Source organism: Ambystoma mexicanum, chromosome 3p, assembly GCF_040938575.1.
Source record: "Ambystoma mexicanum isolate Mex_15411 chromosome 3p, UKY_AmexF1_1, whole genome shotgun sequence".
In the NCBI taxonomy this organism is placed as follows: Eukaryota; Metazoa; Chordata; class Amphibia; order Caudata; family Ambystomatidae; genus Ambystoma; species Ambystoma mexicanum.
Genome location: NC_090925.1, coordinates 688,907,054 through 688,919,788, shown reverse-complemented (window position 1 = coordinate 688,919,788; position 12,735 = coordinate 688,907,054). Strand labels below are relative to the sequence as shown.

The following is a 12,735-nucleotide window of genomic DNA, read 5'->3' as shown; positions in this document are numbered from 1 at the left end:
TGAGAGCACTCTCCCTTTATAAAACCACCAGACAATCTAAAAGAGCATGGATGAGGCCGAATCCAGGCTTACACTTTCTCCCAATTTCTGGGTTAACATTGCCATCATAGATGAAATTATCTATCTGTTCTCTCTCTCTCTCTCTCTCTTTCATCCAACCCTTACTTAAATGGGTAGAAATTTCCTGCATTGGTGGAACAGTTCACTGGCATGCTTTTACCCCTCATCTCTCCCCTTGGGGCTCAAGGAGTGTACCCATTCACTCTCCCCATGCTTTCACTCCTCCCTATATGTACCACCCTCTCTATCAAGCACTTGTTTCTCCCACACCCTCCCCAAACCATCTCTTCCCACTCTTGCCTTTGCAGTCTCACCAGTGCTCCAGATAAGATTTGGAAATGGGATTATTTTACTCCCGATTTTTTAAAGTTGGGAGTAAAAAGATTTTTTCAGGGAGTAAACATGTAAGACCAATTTCAAATGGGAGTATTCTAAAAGCGGGTAAAATGAATGTTTAAACTGGAAAACAGAACTGTTTTTGTAATAATCATTTCTTTGCACCATTCATGTACATAACAATACCCAGGTTTACTTCTTCCCATCAGGCAGTAATAATAGTAGTGTCTTCCTATGGTACTAGTGGGGATACCTACATTTCACTGGATCCAATTTCCCCGAATGAGAAATCTTCAAAAAGAAAATGTCTTTGAATTTGGTTGGGTAAGTGGTTACATTTTAAAACATAGATGACTGGTGGGGTCAGTGTATAGGATATGGTAAGGGGAAGTGGGGGGGGGGCTGGGAGGGATCTCCCCCCACTTAATACAAAAATGCAAAGACGTTTTATTTTTAAAAATATTATCCTTTAGGAGAAGTGGATTTGGTGAAATCTCATACATCCGTACTAGTGCACTACTGGTCCAAACATATACATGGAGCTTTGTAGGTGAGAGCTATTTTTTCTTGAGAATATTTGTACTCCCTATTTTTTGGGAGTATTTGCCTATTTTGAAAAGGTAAAAGTGGCCGATACACCCCTTATCTGTAGGGCTGAGTCTCACCCTCCTCTTCTGTGCTCCAACTCCCTAGTTCCCTCTCTATAGCTCACTCTCCACCCTTGTCTAGCCCTGTCCTTTCCTCTCCAAACCTTCTCTCCGTTTCCACTAATTGAGCTACATTTGTACCCAGCCATTTTACCAAAGTCCAGGATGGGTTTGGCGTGGTGTTTTAAGCATAACAAATTGGGGGTTTGGGAGCGGAAACCCCAAACAAACAAAAAAAGAACATGTATGCCACCTGCCTTTCTTGCCTCCTGACACTAACATTCTTTCACTCTCTACCTCTTCTCTCACCATTTTCTTGCTTCTCTTTATTTCTGCTTCCTTGTTTGCTTGGCTCCCCTGTTGTTAGTCCTCTTTCTTTTTCACTTTCTTAGTTACCTTCTCCTCATCTCCTTCCCCTGTTCTTCCATTCTCTCTCCTACCCCTGCCCCTAATGTAGGTATATGGTATAGCGCAAACCTATCTATATGGAGCGGCATAGGGCCTTGATTTACAGGCGCGTTTTTCAATGGGAAAGTCGCATTGAAAAAAGTTTTGTAAATCAGGCCCATCGAGTGTTCATGTATTGCAGCAGGGGTGTCTTTGACATGACCTGTGCACAGCACGGCATGGTGGCCCCTCCGCCCTCGGGGAGCCATCATTCAAGCCGCCTCTCGCTCTTCCGTCTCCCCAGGTCTCATGAACCCCTGAGCGCTCTCCCCTGCCTAGATGATCGCCAAGTATAATGTATTAATAACACAGGGCCTTGTTGACACACACATGAGCTGTTGCTGATAATGAGCCATGACAGGAGCTGGACCCAGGGCTCCCTCCTCCCCCTTCCCCCCGCCCCTCCCCACCCGCCGCCTCGTCTCAGTGCAGAGCCCCTGGCTCCTGGAAGCTCAGGGCGCGGCAGGCTGCTCTCTCATTAGACTCTGCCAGGCCCTGGCTGCCAGTTCAAGGGCTGGGAGGCTGCGAGGGGAAACACGCTGCACCTCCTAATTATCACGGGCACAGCTCCACTGGTGCAGACGGGGCATTCAATGGCCTTGTGAGCAGTCAATGAGCACCCCTTCTCTTACTTATCACCATTCCCAGGACCAGAGCCTAATGCAGTGTGGCTATGCGGCTGAGAGGCAGAGGGCGCCTCTCTCTCTCAAACCGTTCAAGCAGCAGAACTCAATGCGGTGTGTCTGTACTCCTTAACAGAGGGAGTGGGGGGAGGCTCTTTCACTAATAAGCCTCCCCCGCCCATTCCAATGGCAGAACCCAATACAGTGTATCTCTATGTCTTAGTGCGGGGGGCCTACCATCTTTGGCTCTCCAGGTGTTTGAACCCACAACTCTCATCAGGTATATACAATGGTTCGGAATCACCGGAGTTGTCCAAAACATCTGACGAGACGCAGGATGCAAACCCGTCTTGTAGGTTGGCACCAGAGCTTAGTGTCATGATCATACAGGTCCTCCTCCCACACATGCGCAATCTTCAGCACTGAGGCCTAGAGCGATGTTTGCACACCCTGCATGCTTGGATCTTAACTCACCAGCAAACAGCACCCAACATCGGACCACAATGCAGTGTCCATGTACACCTCATCGGCGGGAATATTCAAATGCTAACAAGCCATTCGGAGCGTCGTGCCTAGCATGGACATTGCCTCTAACACCGCTGAGTGCGTAAATTGACCCTTTCTCCTCACACTCACCACCCCACTCAATACTCAGAACCGTTACTCACACGCAATGCGGATGTAGGCCTTCTGACTCTTGGTCGTGCCGGAGGAGCTCCAGGCCACGCACTGGCACCAGTACTCTTCCAGTCCGAAGATCTTCTCCACCTGCTGACGCGAGATTTCGATCCTCACTGCCATCACCGGAAGACCTGGAGGGTAGAGGAAAGAAGGTACTCGTTAGAGTGTCTTGTCTTCAAGCTGTGATGCCTCCTTACTAGATGACTGGAGTTGATAGCAGGGTGGTTGAACACCACAATGAGCTCTCAAACCCTTGCTACACAGTAATGTGTCCCTGAGGAGAGCTCTTGTGTCTGATAGATCCATTTGAAGAGATAAAGACACCCCTGACACTCCCTATTTCCTACTTAAGTCTGACCTTCGGCTGATGGCACTTGATCGTGGTTGACCTCTTGAATGGATTTATGCCTGAATTAAGTTGTTTTTCTTGCCCGGGAGGCTCACAGACCTTACCAAAGTGGACTCTCTGGTGGATGCACTTAAACACTTGGAGTTTTATGTGGGAAGGCCCTGCAGAGAGCTGGAGAGGCTATCCTGCCGACTTTGGGATGCCTGGCCTCAGAACCCGATTGCCTGATGTTCCCTACCCAGGGGATCAGCTTGGTTGCTGCTGGCCCTAGGAGGTTCTGCTTGGGGTGGTAAGTCAATTCTCTGGGAAAGAAGGCCCTTTGGGCAGCGATATTGTGGGATCGCAGGAGGTGACCACTTGCTCAGGGTTGCAGATACTTGGTGTAGAGTCTGGAGAAGGACAATTGTTGCACAGTCCTTGCTGGTGCTTGGCATCCTGTTTTTTTGGCAGAGACAAGGTAAGAAATGTCTAGGGGACGAAGTGACTATACAGGCAATATTGGTGCTGACTCTTCGGGAACTTGCTTTGCCCAGCCCCTGCTTCAAGAAGACGTTACACATTTGTGAGTCCACTTAAAACAATTGCGATGGAGGAAAATAAGCCTGTTTTGGCAACTTTTAAGGACTTTTTGTTTTGGGGAAAATACCTGTCCATTTTCTTGTAATTTCTATGCAGAGTATAAAGACATCTTTTTTTCGGGAAGGGTATATATGTGTTATTTATATTATATATAGTATGTTTTGGTTTGTAACAAACCTTTAACACACAAAACTAAAGAAAATGCGATAACATGTATTATTATTTTATTTTTTTATATGTATTAATGTGCTTGAAACGTACAGTATATTACAATACGTTTACGGTGCGTGTTGCATTGTCTCATTCATTCTGTCCCAATGTCATTTTGAACGAACTTCCAACCAAACTCTGTATAGAACCAGCTTAAAAGATTTGCTTTGAGTGTTGCCTCATTTTCGCCAGAATTAATTAGATTTAATTGAGTCCAATTGATGGACATATTGACCCAGGTAGCGCATATATACATGTCCCAATTCAGAACATTCAGTTAGGACATGTTTAGGGTTTTCCAACACTAAGCGAGACTGGCAGATCCGACAGAACCTCTCGGTCTTGGGAACCATTTTCATATGGCCTACCACTGTCAGTAGAGGCAGTCGATGTACTCGCAACAATAACACAAATTGTGGCAGGCTCTTGGACGAACACAAAACCAAATACGTTAAAAAAAAATTTTAAATAAAAAATGTATAGCGTCTCTGCTACAAAGCCATAATAACTCCTCCATGAAGCCAGATGGGGAAAATTCTCACCCCAGTCTTACAGATCTATCTTCTTGCTTAGGTTTTTTTTTTTATAGCGTGGAACCCTTGGCAACCATTTAGCGACCAACCAAGCTGTTCAAGGAACTTAATAACGCTCTTCTCATAGGTTGGTTTCCCCAATCTGCTTTTTCAAAACCGCAGAATGTAGGGACAGCAAACCTAACTCCAGCCTGATGATGGCCATCGGAGTGCAAGGAGGTAAAACTAGTATCGTCCGCCAGAAACATCCCCCAATACATTGCAGCCATTCAAGATGGATAACGTCAAACATTGCAATCCATATGTGACTGCTGGAACAAAACACTGCAAATATGGGCTTCTGCCTCCCTCAAGGGAGAACCCACCCCCCCGTTCGCACCGTGAATTGGTGTATCAAATATCTCAATTGGGCGGTCTTCATTTAACGTGTCCTTATACAGCCTTTGAAACCTCGTTGAGGTTCCAATTCTATGCCAAGATATTTATAATCAGAAATATATTCTATTACCGGACAGTTAACAACCAAACTCGGGTGAGCAATGTTTTATTTCCAAAAATACCTTCAATTTTGTTATTATAAAAAATATATCTTCGGCATATTCCCATAAAGCCTTGACCGTCCGACTTATTCCAATGAAAGTGTTGTCTAACCATAAGCTAACACCTGACAGTGGGCTGCGTGGATTTTAGGTGCCATACTCCCAGCTTTCGCAAGGCTTTCAGGTAGGTCAGCCAGGTATAAGTTAAACAGAAAGGGAGCCAAGATGCAACCCTGTTTTACTCCACAAGCTATGGGAATGGGTGCTGTCGAGGCTCCCTCACCATCCAACCTCACTCTGGCTGTAGTGTTGGTATAGAGGCATTTCACAAAATATAATATCCTAGGATATCCGGTTCTCTCCAATTTCTCCCAAAGTCTCCTATTGAAAGAATCGAAGGCAGATTTAAAATCCACAAAGAGAGCATAAAGTCCTGGAGATTCCTTCCTTCGTGCACTGTCCGTAAGATGGTCAATCAGCCTAAGACTGTGGGATGTCAAATATCCAGGGCGGAAACAGCACTGAAACCTATCCAAAAGACCAGTATTTCCCACCCATTTTTGTAGCTCCTTGAGCAGAAATGAGGAGAACAATTTCCCAATAAATCAAGCGTAGATAATAGCTGGTAGCTGGACGGGGATGATGACATGCCTTTTTGAAACACCGGGATCAATGTAGAGGTACTCCAGGATGCAGGCATCTTACCCTCGGAAATTACCATGTCGAACAATATCTTCAAAAGCATTGCCCAGAAAGTGGGATCTTGCTTAAGGACTATGCTTGCTAGACCATCGGGTCCTGTGGCCCTTGTTGACTTTAATCTACTGAAGAGGAGCACGTGGAGGCCTCTTCTCTAGTTCCTGCCCCTTCACCACAATCCTTTTGGAGTAGCAGACAAAGGGCCACCATTGGGAATTCATGCACAAGTTTATGTGGCATGTCCATACAGCGCTGATTGTACAAAACATGATATGCACTTAGACAGCCATTCAGAAGACACCCTCATGCTGAGACAATCAAAGAAAGTTACCAAGAAGGCTGCCAATTGCCTAAGTGCCAGGAAGTGGCTATGAGAATCATGATCATGGATGAACTCTAAACAAAAGTTTGACAACAGCAATATGATGTTATAAAGAAGATATATAAGCCTAAACCAAAACTATATGAAAATACTTAAGACTGATGGTGTAACAGAAGTATTAAGAGAAACATGTATCATAAGATCATGTTATCGTGAAAATAAGAAGATGAAGTAACTTGTCGACCATTAACTGTAAATACACTCTAATGCAAGGTTGAAACACCCAGTAGAAGCTTGCTAAATCGAGGTATATATATATATATATATATATATATATATATATATATATATATATATATATATATATATATATATATATATATATATTTAGGACGACCCTTGGAAGAAAATGGACAACGGCCTGTGTTAAAGAATTAACCCAGCAACCTCAAAACGAGCCTCGGATCGCAAATAGAATAATTGATGAAGAAGCTGTTTTCATATCCAGAGTAAGGGAATACATTGGCATGAAGTCAAGGAGGCTATTTCGAGAGATGGGCGCAATGCACAAAGAGAGAGACAAATGAATAGACCACGTGCATGAGACATATTTCTGCTAAAATTAGGAGGGCAAGGACATTTGAGGATGCCATGTATTGGACAACCACAAAGGCAAAAGCCTATTTGAGGTGGAGTGAGCAAGTCTCTTAAGGCCGAAGTGGGTAATGGCACCCTTTTGAATTAAATCGTATAGCAGTAATTGAGAGGCTGAAATTAGCAAAATCATGGTTTCCTGACACATGATGAAGAACTCTAAACAAAGGCTATTCATTAGAGCCTACCCAGAACAGTGAGCAGACTACAAGGTCGACAAAAAATGCGAAACCTTGGCTAAGGATCAGGTCGATGACATACAATGGACTAATTGAGAAAACCAAGAACAAGTTAATGAAGCTTGAACACCTGCATTTCATTCTGTCCATGTGATGCTAGACGAGCCGAAAGTCCAAGGTTGCATAGGGTTGCAAACCAATCACAAGGCCTGCCATGCACTTTCATATACAATGTTGCAGTTATTAGCCCGCTGCCATATTCTTTGCTATAATCAGTATGTGACGTACACAGAAGTAGCTCAGGGCGTGTCCTACAGACACGGGGCAGCCAATGGGATATTAACACTTATATTATTCTATAAGTAGATATGTTCCCCTAATCCAATCCCTCCTGAGGTTAGGTGTTTGTGAAATGTCACGCAGGATGACGTCATGAATGATTTATGTAAAAATATATAAACCCTGTGTAAGCAAACTTAGTTGTGAATACCCAGCACCACCTTTGATAGCTGTATTTCTCCCTGCTTTATTTGATTGAGATTAAAGCAGTATTTTACCATCTTTCTTCGCTCTGTCGATTATTTGGTCTTTAATAATTATTGGTAATTCCATCTAGCACACAGGAGACGCTTCAAGGTGCAAGAGCACACTACTTATGCCATGCTTTATGTCTTCCTCATCTGTCAAATGAGAAATTATATTGCGCCTCCTATCTCAATAAATATATGTATATTGGCCTACGCCAAGCTGCTCACAAGTCGCTTGCGAAGGAATCCATGTTGCAAGGTCCTGATCTAAAAATCAATGTAAGCCGCCATTTTAGATTAATCCGCCATTTTAGGTTCGCTTTGTAAAGTCACCCTGTGAGTTAAAATGGTGGACAATGTCATTCCAAAATAGAACATGGCCGTATTGACCTCTGTATGTAGCTAATATGTAACTTGCCTCCAGGCCACTTGTTGAGGTCGTGAACTGAGACCTTGGCCCTCATTACAACTCAGGCGTTAAGGGTTAACGCCACCGTTAACCCTTAACGCCTGATTCCCACCTTAACGCCTGCTTTTTGCAGGCGTTAAATTCCATGGTGCTAAGGCACCTTGGTGCTAATTACGGCACCGTAATTTACGGTGCCGTAATTAGCGCCTTCCCCACTCCCATTATGCCCTATGGGGCAAAAATGGGAATGGGGAAGGGAAAATGGGAAATGCGGATTTACCGCCCCACTCACCTTGTAATGGGGCGGTAAATCCGCCATCCACCATGGTGTAAACGTAGTTTACACCATGGTGGTAAAGTTGGTGCACTTAGCACCTCAGTTGTAATGAGGGCCCTTGTCTTTCGTTGACCTGTGTGTGAAGGATTACTCGTGCAATGAAACTAATCCGCGAGCATATGTTAAAAAACAATGTATTCAAATACTGAACATAGAACACTTGTTCAACTACATTGTATTAATGTTTAAGAAGACCTACATGGAAAATCCCAGAATACACAGTTGCCGTATAGGCTTGTTGATATATGTATTAAAAGCAAACCAGTTATATGCAGATGTGCGAGACTTGGCATGAACCCTAGATCGTGATGTATTAGTGGAATATTAACCCGAAGTGGGGCTGGACATCGTGCTCACAAAAAGTATAAAAAACCAATCCATTCTAATGTACAGCGTCTCTCACTGAACACACTGAACCACGCTGGAGTTCGTTGTGTTGCACTGAGGGCTGATTTTTGCTCTGTTCTTAGTAACTGGATTCAGTATAAAATAAAGTACCTTGTATGTTCCTTTGTAACCCGTGTTCGGTGTGTTTCCTTCTGGGGTACTCAGCCTCGATATTTTGATTTTGTTTTCACACATCGATGCCGAAAGGAGAACCGTTATTGGTGGTGTAATTTGAAGCAGCCCATTCAGGTTTTTGACTCAGATTCTTCTCACTTAAATACTTGATACACTTTCCTCACTTACGGGGTTGATTACCTTAGGTGCTCTGTTGCCCTTTGCTTGCCCAAGTAGTTGCCATATACTTTTCGATTTTTTGGCAGCTAGGACTGCGATCATGTTTTGACACTGTGTGCGTGCTAATGCTACCAAAGCAACCAATTTCTGCAGGCATTTTGAACTCTTTTCATCTCGCCCCACTGAGCAGAGATGCCTGCTTGGCTTACTTTAAGTCGGCTTAAGTCTTGTCTGAGTTGGGGTTTTCTATCACAAATTACCTTGTCATACCTATAATATGTTTACCTTCAATTTGCATATTACAAGAGGGATGGTATGAAGCATGGTATGCTGAGAATGCAAATGTCCCCGACTCTATCTCGTCTATATACAAAGATCACAAAATCAGGTAGATTTGTATAATCAATGGCAAGTGTTGCGTCTGTTGCGTGTTTTATTTTATTGAGTGACCACTTAATATGATTGTCTGAGTGATTGATTTCAACATCTCTGATGCACCTTTTCTGAGCACTTGAATCACTGTCTAGTACCAAAGACAGTGGAGCATGATCACTCCAACCATTCCAATGAGCACAAATATTAAACACCATGGGCAATACAGTAGTATAGACAAAAAACAAATCTAAGTTTGCTTTCCTGGAACCTTGTCTCCAGGTGTAATCTCCTGGCTTATCCCCCTCTGTACGACCATTATGCATTTTAAGATCCAGTTCCTGGTAAAACACTTCCAGGTTGTTCCAGCGTTGTTAGACCTAGATTTCTTCATATGACTCTGGGCCTCATTACGACCCGGGCACAAAGGGATACTGGGCACGGGTAATGACACTGGTGCCGGTAATCCATTTGCGTCCTATTCTGAGGTCCCTTTGCGGGTCCTTCCTTAACGCCTGGTTTTAGCAGGCATTAAGGACGGGACCCGCAAAGGGACTTCAGAGCTAATAACGGTACCGTAATTTACGGTACCGTTATTAGCACCCTCCCCATTGAGCCCTATCAGGGCTCAAATGGGAATGGGGATTGACATTTTCAATGGGATTTACCGGTCCCGCAAAGGTCGGACTAGACCGGTAAGTCCCCATTGAACCAGGGCGGACACGGTACCGCTAATAGCGCCATGACTAGCACCAACCTCGGAATGAGGCCCACTGACTAGTTATTCCCCCACAGCCCTTCAACACCCCTTAACAGATACAATGCGAGTTCAAATCAACTCCCATGATTATCACGTCCTCTCCAACTCCCACAGCCCATGTAGCAAGCAGATCCTGCGATACTTCATGTATATGTTCACTAAATAGTGCACCGGGAGGCCAGTATCTGACGTTAAAATTCTTCCCTTCCTTAGCCTTGACGTGGTAGGTGACATAACCATCGATATTTATATTGGTCCTTAGCCATGTCGCTTGTAATTATACAATTACATTCTGTGTTAAAAGGCTTAAAGACCCCTTTTGGTGCCATAAAATGTGCACAACCTCTCGGGCATTCCGGTCATAATGGGGGATAATCAGTTTTGCCCGGGACAGCACTACAGGGAGAGAGTCCTCCAACCTCTTTAAGGTGTTTTGAATATCAGAAAGTTGTACACTTGAGTTATTTGCAAGTCAGCAAAGTTCAATAGATCGCCCGTTTGTGGTTCCGGATGCCCTCGGGAGCGGTAGTTGAATGTCTTCGCCGTCCTTATCTAACTGCAGGTCCGCCCCGCTATTATACAAAAGGTCTTGGAAATTGAGAAGGAGTAGCACATCTCCAGGATTCTTACAGTGTATTCACAACACGTTCGGGTTTGTGCACTTCAATGGTTGGACGAAAGAAACATCCTCAGAGACCAGGACTCGCAGCTGAGGTTTGTAATTCAAGATAGAGAGGAATGCTGAGTGGCAAAGCCAAGAAAATCAATTTTTGTTGGTTCCTGTTTTTAATTAGAAACTTGCCATCTGTTCGCGAGATCACCCCTTTGTGATCTTCCGCACCCGGTGCTTGTGTGGGAATTCTCTGCGATTCCGCTACTATTATGGCTTTAGTTGGTTTGAGTGACTGCAGAGCAATAGAAGCACTGGTGCTACATGTATTATCCAGGGTCGCACTGGGCAATAGAAAGGCATCAATGAAAAAGTGGCCCACATTTGCAAATGGCTTTTCATTCCATTTGTGCCAATATTTCAATAGTACCCAAGGGGGAGTTTTTTCATAAAATGTGATGCAAATTATACATTTTCAAGAATATTTACTCAGCAACACTGGTCAAACTATTAGCTGCATAGTAAAGTAACTAATCAAACTGGCCCAAATTGGACCAAAAAGTGTCCCGCTTTGACGAAAAAAACTGGCCCACACCAGCAGTTTGCGTTGTTGGTTCGGCCATGGGCCTATTGCCCTATAGGCCAGTCCGAGCCTAGTATTATCCAACGCAGAGGGTGGTTCGTTGGGCTCAGATATGACCGCTCCTTCATTATCCCAATTAGTAGCTGTCAGCCAGCAAGTTAATTTGCCTCATTTCTTTGATTGTTTTTTTTTGTATGTGCCGTTTTCTTTGTCAGGTTTAGATTCATTTGTTTGTCCAGCAGTTAGGGACCCAGTGGACTCCGCCCTTTGTCTTGCCTGGCGAGGCAGGGCCCGCTTGGCCAAGCGCTGTTCCCTAGAACGCGCCAGGCTGTGGTCCCCAGACCTTAGCCGTCTCTTGAAGGTTATTGTCATTGCAAGTATCAGGTATCTCTATCAATTTCTCTGCTCTCGGGTGTTGGAGATTTCACCTCGACATCCTTCATGGCAGGTGCCTTGTTCTGGCAACTTGTTGGTGAGTGGACGGTATCCAATATTCGCCAGCACAGTTTTGAAAGAATTGTCTTGGCAAATTGTCATGATGCTAAAGAAGATTGTGTTTCTGCATACATAATTTGGGTATGTATGCTTTCATCTGACAATTTCAGTGGTGAGGAGTGCATTAACAAATTAGGGGATGCAGATAACCAAATTATATCTTCAGGCGATTCGAGGCTAGTATTACATCGAATTACCTGCACTTCAATTACCGTATTTGAACCATTATCATTGATGGCAGCTTCTACTGGGACAGCCATGCTCTACTGTAAAGAGTAGCAATGATTTTACAGCCAGTTACTGTCGATATCTTCAAATGATACTAAGGGCCTCATTACACGGACGGCGGTAACCATGGCGCTATTAGCGCCATGGTTGCCGCCGGTATTTTACCGAGTCCGCCATTGGTGAATGGCGGAATTACCACCCTATTCCAAGGTGTGTGGGGGCGGTAATTCCCCATTCACCATGGCACTTCCCATTTCTATTTTTGCCCCCATAGGGCTCAATGGCAATAGGGAAGGCGGTAATTACGGTACCGCAAATTGCGGTACCGTAATTACCTCCTAGGTCCCTTTACGGGTCCCGTCCTTAATGGCTGGTAAAACCAGCTGTTAAGGTAGGGTCCCACAAAGGGACCTCGTAGTAAGGCGGTAAGGGTTTACCGGCACTGGTACCCTTACCGGTACCGGTAAACCCTTACCGCCATCCGTGTAATGAGGCCCTAAGTCTTGGCTCTGGTGTTCTTGTAACACGTTATCTATTAAGTCCTCTGCGTTTGATAGTGGACAAGCGAGAGAGGTGGAGACCACCATTTCCACTTGGTAAAAGACGTGATTTGCCCTCTTTGTTTCTTGCCTTTTCCATGTTATTTCCCATTTGGGATGGAGACTGTGCTACATTGTTTTCCATTGGTTCAACTAGTAAGGGAGTGTTCACAGGCTCCTGCTCCTGTCTTAGTTTATATCTAGTGGTCCTAGATCTTTGTTTAGCCGGCATGTTCACTTTTGTACTTCGGAAGTCTCGGATACTTACTCAGGGAGTGGAGTTCACCCCTTCACTGGCTCACAGATGAGCAAACAGCTGACAGCACTCATCAAGCA

General features: G+C 44.5%; 1 protein-coding gene across 2 annotated transcripts in view; it reads right to left on the bottom strand.

Moving 5' to 3' along the window:
- The window catches only part of UNC5A (unc-5 netrin receptor A), a 1,152,281-nt gene that overhangs the window by 386,723 nt on the left and 752,823 nt on the right, over positions 1-12,735 (bottom strand). For both annotated transcript variants that reach the window (XM_069651483.1, XM_069651482.1), the window contains exon 3: positions 2,782-2,925. In XM_069651483.1, the coding sequence (XP_069507584.1) occupies positions 2,782-2,925 (144 nt within the window). The remainder of the gene's footprint in view (positions 1-2,781; positions 2,926-12,735) is intronic.